The sequence below is a fragment of the Cucumis melo genome, chromosome 1 (assembly GCF_025177605.1).
Source record: "Cucumis melo cultivar AY chromosome 1, USDA_Cmelo_AY_1.0, whole genome shotgun sequence".
Lineage (NCBI taxonomy): Eukaryota > Viridiplantae > Streptophyta > Magnoliopsida > Cucurbitales > Cucurbitaceae > Cucumis > Cucumis melo.
The window spans coordinates 1,751,457-1,758,231 of record NC_066857.1 but is presented as its reverse complement, the minus strand read 5'-3'; the positions used below and the strand labels follow the sequence as shown (position 1 = coordinate 1,758,231).

The following is a 6,775-nucleotide window of genomic DNA, read 5'->3' as shown; positions in this document are numbered from 1 at the left end:
ATCAAGCAAGGAGCAATCCAAAGGGATTATAAGCATTACTCATTTTAAAGTTACGTCGAAAACGACTGAGAATTCGAGTGAAGAAATAACTAATAAGTGGTGTCGAGTGCAATTTCTTTTCCCTGTTAGGATTTTTGCTCCTTGTTTGATTTTAAAACATTAATTATTTTAGAGTATTGTCTATCTTAATGAGAGGAGAGGCAAGATGCATTTCCAGAAACCAATTCTAGTACAAATGCTAGTCATTGTTTGTTTTCATATTGATGAATGGTAATCATTATAGTTTAGGTAAATCCATATGAAATTTTGTTGCTCAAATCTATGGTGGATGAAGGCGCACCCATTGTAGTTTAAATGTTCAATTGTTCTATCTTTCACTAACAATATGTGATCCAAGGAAATACACAACCAATTCCTTGTTAGTTGAAAAGCTTCATTCACTATAAACACCAAAACTAGTGAGAAACAACAAAAGTAGCCACCTAGTCAATTTAACCAACCTAACCTAAAGCTAAGGGTGTAATGTTATCGATAACAATAACTTCTAATTTACAAATATATATGAATATTTAGAATGTTGTTTCAAATATCAAAAGTGTCAAAGTAATTATAGATATAGTGAAATTTTACTTTCTATCAATGTAGATTGCGATAAACTACATATAGACATCTATCAACATCCATCGCTAAAATGTGTTTATATAAGTCTATTGTGGTCTATCGTAGATAAAAAGTAACATTTAAGACACCATTTACTTCAAGAGAGTGAAAATAACATTTTTTTTTCGTTCTTAAGATTAGTTAAGGAAGTTGATCACTTCAACTTTTCACTTGCAATCTACTTTCTCACTTTTAGCAGAAACACTTTCACGGTCAATTACTTTCAACTTTTTTTCTAGTTTTCTTATAGGTCTCGCAAGAACTCTTCAAAGAAGATGATTCATCTACTCAAAAAACAAATAGAAGGTAAGTGTTCAATAACTTATGTCACTCATCTTTATCGAAAAAGAATAGGATGTAGACCACATATGCATGGTTGCTTAACAAATTATAGTTGATTACATACCCTGTTATCAATGATTTTATATACTACTATAAGCGATTATAACATGGTATTAATGGTCACTTAGAAGATAGGTGAGTAATTGTATACCATGTTATCAACAATCACATTGTTATCGGCGACCAAATACATTTTAACTTTGTAATTTCGATGTGCAATTCAAACCTGATGGTCCCTAATTGTCATTTTACATATCAATAATGCTAGTTTACATCTTTGTACGTTATGGTGGGAAGCGAGATTAGATTGGAAAAAATTGTGTTGGACATTCCATGAAAGGACTAAAGGTTAGAAACAATATAACGATGTGTAATGAACTAGTGGGTCTTTTACGCCAACAACTGAATTGATTCATGATTCAGATAGGTTTGAGATACACATAAAATGCAGTTACATCTATTGGTTCCCACTCTCCCAATTAAGGTGTCGTAGCCTCTCCCCGTTGGTATGTCTTCAAAATTTTCCTTGGTTGGTCACAACCGAGTGATCAAATTAAAATTATGTTGGGTGAATGTTAATGTAACTTCTTCCTCATGACATCTAGATTCTCTACTTTAACCTCTCTTAACAAAAAGTGATGTAATAGTTGCCCATTAAATAGAAGTCATCCGGAAGTGTACCAGCAGGGTTTCCTAGATATTGTCATCTATTCCTTCTTAAATAGGACATTTCTTGCACCAATGTCCAATGTGGACTAAGCAAGACACGATATCAGGAAAGTAGGTCTTAGTAGTGATTGAATGGGCCATTTTAGCAATCTGACAAACATATACATTCAAGCAATTAGTAACCACAAAAAGATAGTTGCTTAATGGGTAATCGGTCGCCGAGTATATGGTGCGTGATTGTTGAACAGAAGGTGAATAGTTGTTTGCTTCAAGTTGAATGATCGTTTAGTACATGTGTGATTGCTTATCAAAAGTTGAGTGATCGTTGAGTATATAGTGCACGATCATTGACTCTATACTAAGTGATCGTTACCCATTTCTCAGCAATTCCATATTTAAGTACTCAACGATCGTCACCCATGTGCTCAATGATCCATACCCTCTGCTCCACGAACTCTATTCTTGTACTCAATGATTGCATTATAGATTCTTTCATAAACACAAACTACAACAACTACATTCAGGTTCTTTTTGTTAAGGCTAAGCATTCAAACAACAACAAAAAAGAAATCAAGTAACATACTTGGAAGATAAAGTGATAACATAACGATGTCGAAACGAACAAAGAAAAGGTGTTCAAATGCTTTCAAAATGATCGAAGACGATGGACAAAATAAAGAGAAAACCGAGAACAATAGTCACATAATAAGAAGAAAAGAAGAGTGCAAACGATCGTTCAAATATGGTAAGCGAACAAGTGCGCTAGTCTAAGGTTAAAAAAAATAGAGAATACAATTGGTATTCATATGTGAAAAAGGATAAAAATAAGAAAACAAGTTTTCAAGAAGATATCGATCGTAAATAATTTTTTTACGTTAGAGGTCATTTTGGACAATTTTCCTTTAGTTTGGTTTTTGAGTTATTGGGTCAGCCTCAGGGCGAGCAAGCCCGACCCATAACGGCGGTTTCTTCTTCCTCGTGAACGCGGACGCCCTCGCGCACTCTTTCGTTAACCTTCTCCAGCCGCCGGCCTGTCTTCCACTTCGGCGACGTCCAGCAACTTTGCAGTATGTTATCATCTGTCTCTTGGTAGTGACCCCAATGGACCAAAGTTAATTGACTTGCGAGAACCATGCGTTTGTCATCACCGATCTGAATACCCATAGCAGCAAACCTCAGATTTGTGAATTTGAACCGTTTCTCTATTCGGAGGCTCCGATGAGCTACTTCAACGCCGCCGCTGCCCCCTATAGATGAATGGGTTCTCTATCTCACATGGTGCCGCCCTGCAATGCCATCTTTCTCTTCCCAAGCCTTGAAAAAACCCGCCTCGTTTCGCCCCAAGAGTGAGCAAAGCCCGGATTCAACTCGCATCTGTATCGCTCAGTCCCTTCTAGACCTCTCTTCTCAAGGTCGTCTCCCGGAAGCCCTTTCCTATCTCGACCGATTGGCCCAAAGAGGCATACGCTTACCCACTAGCACTTTTGTCGACCTCTTGCGACTCTGTGCCAAAGCCAAGTACTTCAAAGGAGGTAAATGCGTTCATCTGCATTTGAAACACACGGGTTTCAAACGCCCTACCACTATTGTAGCCAACCATTTGATTGGTATGTACTTCGAATGTGGCAGAGACGTAGAGGCACGGAAGGTGTTTGATAAAATGTCTGTTAGGAATTTGTACTCTTGGAACCATATGCTTGCTGGGTATGCTAAGTTGGGAGAAGTACATCACGCTAGGAAGTTGTTCGATAGAATGATGGAGAAGGATGTTGTTTCGTGGAATACTATGGTTCTTGCTTATGCTAAGAAGGGGTGTTTCAATGAAGCTATTGGATTATATAGAGATTTCAGAAGACTCGATATGGGGTTTAATGCGTTTAGTTTTTCTGGTGTTTTGATTCTTTGTGTGAAGCTTAAGGAATTGCAGCTTACGAAGCAGGTTCACGGGCAGGTATTGGTTGCTGGATTCTTGTCTAATTTAGTGCTTTCTTGTTCTATCGTTGATGCATATGCAAAATGTGGAAAGATGGGATGTGCAAGGAGATTGTTTGACGAAATGCTCGTTAAAGACATCCACATATGGACCACAATGGTGTCTGGATATGCGAAATGGGGTGATATGAATTCAGCTAGTGAGTTGTTTCACCAAATGCCTGAAAAGAATCCTGTCTCCTGGACAGCTCTGATATCAGGCTATGCAAGAAACAGTTTGGGGCATGAAGCACTTGATTACTTTACAAAAATGATGAAGCTTGGAATTAATCCTGAACAGTATACATTCAGTAGTTGTCTTTGCGCTTGTGCCAGCATTGCTGCACTAAAGCATGGGAAACAAGTACATGGCTATTTGATCAGAACTAACTTCAGATGCAACACGATAGTTGTCAGCTCTCTTATTGACATGTATTCAAAGTGTGGGATGTTAGAAGCTAGCTGCTACGTTTTTCATCTTATGGGAAATAAGCAGGATGTTGTAGTGTGGAATACAATGATATCTGGCCTAGCTCAGAATGGTCATGGGGAAAAAGCAATGCAGATGTTCAATCACATGGTTGAATCAGGAGTTAAGCCTGATAGGATCACCTTCATTGTGATCCTTAGTGCATGTAGTCATTCAGGTCTCGTTCAAGAAGGACTTCAGTTTTTCAAGGCCATGACTTACGATCACGGTGTTCTCCCTGATCAAGAACATTATGCATGCTTAATTGACCTCTTGGGTCGAGCTGGATGTTTTATCGAGTTGGTAAACGAGCTAGAGAATATGTCTTGTAAACCTGATGATCGAGTATGGAGTGCCTTACTCGGAGTCTGTAGGATACACAACAATATAGAGCTTGGAAGAAAAGTGGCTGAGCATGTAATCGAGCTGAAGCCTCAATCTTCTGCTGCTTATGTGTCTCTGGCAGGTTTATATGCATTTCTTGGGAAATGGGAGTCAGTAGAAAAGGTGAGGGAACTAATGGACGAGAAATTTATAAGGAAAGAACGTGCAATTAGTTGGATTGACGTTGGAAATAAGATACATTCTTTCATTGCATCTGATAGATTACATCCATTGAAGGAAGAAATATACGTACTATTGGAGCAGTTAGCCAGACATACAGAAGAAGAACTTTTAACCATTTGAAAAGAAGTTAAAGTTTTTGCAATGCATGTTGTTTTCAAGGAGACCTGCTGCAAAGTCTTGTCTGTTAAGAATGTGAAATTTCTCAAAAGTGATCTAATACATAGGATGATAAATTGCTCGATATTTACAACGCGGCCAGATTTTTTGTTCTCTGAACCAATGGTAATTTACTCCTTGTTCATAATTTGTTGATCTCACTGTTAATCAATAATAATGGCTAGAGTTAGACTCTCAATTCTACTACTTGTGTCATATGCGTATAGATTGGCTTGTACATTTTGGTCATTGTTGTAGCTTTAGGCTGATTTTTTCATAATGCTTTTGAAGGGTCGCCAAGGGAGTCAGCACCTTAAAATAAGTGCTTTAGGGGCCTGTCTATAACTCGCTACTTGATTTTTAAGAATTAAAACAAGAATCTTGCTTACTGTTTTTGTTCTCTCTTTCTTTCTTTCTTTCTTTAGTTTGAAGGAAGAAAAAGAAATAGAAATAGTCCTTGAGTTTTGAGGAACAAGTGCCCTTTAGTTCCTCATATTTTAAATTGACTGCCTTTAGTCCTCTTAAGTTTTAAAAGAATAGGTTCAAAAGGTCTATTTTGAACAAAAATTTGACATTCATTTCACAAGGGAATTTTTGGTGTTTTTTCAGTTTTTTGAAAATTTATCAATTAAAAGGGAGGAAAAAGGAAAATTTTGATAAATAGCACCTTCTTGGTTTTAAATTTAAAAAATAGCATACTTAAAAAAACCCTTTGAACTTGCACATTATTGTTTGGGCCTTACATAGATTACATACCTTAGTTTCTTTAATGGTCCTCGGCCTCGGCCTCTCTTCCAATAATAGCAATTTGGATTTCATCAACAGATGGGCCATGGATTTGGCCCATTCATGGAAAAGCCCTAAGTCATAGAGATTAAATGGCGAATCTTGGGTTCTAATTATAGTAAAAAAAAAAAAAAAAAAACAAAAAAACAAGAAAACAAAAAACTGGCGGAAATAAGATTTTTGGCAAATTGAGATTGTGCGAGTTTCTGATTTCGTTGACCTTTTCGATGAGAATGCTTTTTGTTTGCAAATTTATTTTAAAGGGGTTCGTTAAACCCATGAGCTATATAGAGTCCTAATATGTATGTGTAATCAATAGGACAACAACCCATTTAAATATAACAATTGAATTCACTTGATAACACTGTAGATAGATGATTGCTCCAAACAGATCGATTAAGAGATATAAGTTAATTAAGCAATGTGTAGACAAACTATCAATGCAACAAATAGTGTACTTCGAATATTAGTTAAAAGGCTCTTCGAAAAATAGTAAAAAGAAAAAATATTTATAAAAATATAGCAAAATCTATCAAATTCTCTCCTGTACATTTTTCTTTTTATTATATTTTGTAAATAGTTTCATTTATTTGTTATCCACGACAATTTCCCTTATATTATTGTTTTCTATAGTCCAATGAATTATAAACTTTCATTGATATTTGAGTCAATTTACTGTTCAGGCCTTGTTCATGATTTTTGTACGTAATAATAGTAAGTAATAAAATAAACCTAGATTTCGGGTTTGGTATCCATGTGCTTCAAAATATTTGCATTCAATATATTGTACTGTTATCTTTTATTTGTCTTTTTATTTTCCTCAATACTCATTTATGCAATACTATTTTTGTTCGCCAATGATGTTGTCGCCTATTAATTAAATTTCACTAATATATCATCAATTTTGAATCAAATTTATTGAAAAATTATTATTAAACACTAAAAACGAGCAGTAGTAAAAACGTGAAAGTTAAAAATAGAAATTAAATTGAAACATCCAATGTATTACTAAAGTGTAATGGAAATGAATCAACAATAATTTAAAAAATGGATTCCATGTGATTACGTTTAGTGTTGTTTACCTATTTTTTTTTGCATATAGTTTAGACCTACGTCCAAATTCATAAACAAAAGTCGCAATCCAATTTACGAGTG

At 35.6% G+C, this 6,775-nt stretch overlaps 1 protein-coding gene across 1 annotated transcript; it reads left to right on the top strand.

Moving 5' to 3' along the window:
• The first annotated feature begins 2,573 nt into the window (after positions 1-2,573).
• On the top strand, positions 2,574-5,041 carry LOC103495423 (pentatricopeptide repeat-containing protein At2g21090). Its single transcript, XM_008456980.3, has one exon. The coding sequence runs from the start codon at positions 2,963-2,965 to the stop codon at positions 4,796-4,798; it is 1,836 nt and encodes a 611-aa protein (XP_008455202.2). The 5' UTR covers positions 2,574-2,962; the 3' UTR covers positions 4,799-5,041.
• Positions 5,042-6,775: the final 1,734 nt, after the last annotated feature.

Excerpts from the sequence above, each read along its gene's own strand:
- LOC103495423 (XM_008456980.3), top strand. The coding sequence starts at position 2,963 with ATGCCATCTTTCTCTTCCCAAGCCTTGAAAAAACCCGCCTCGTTTCGC.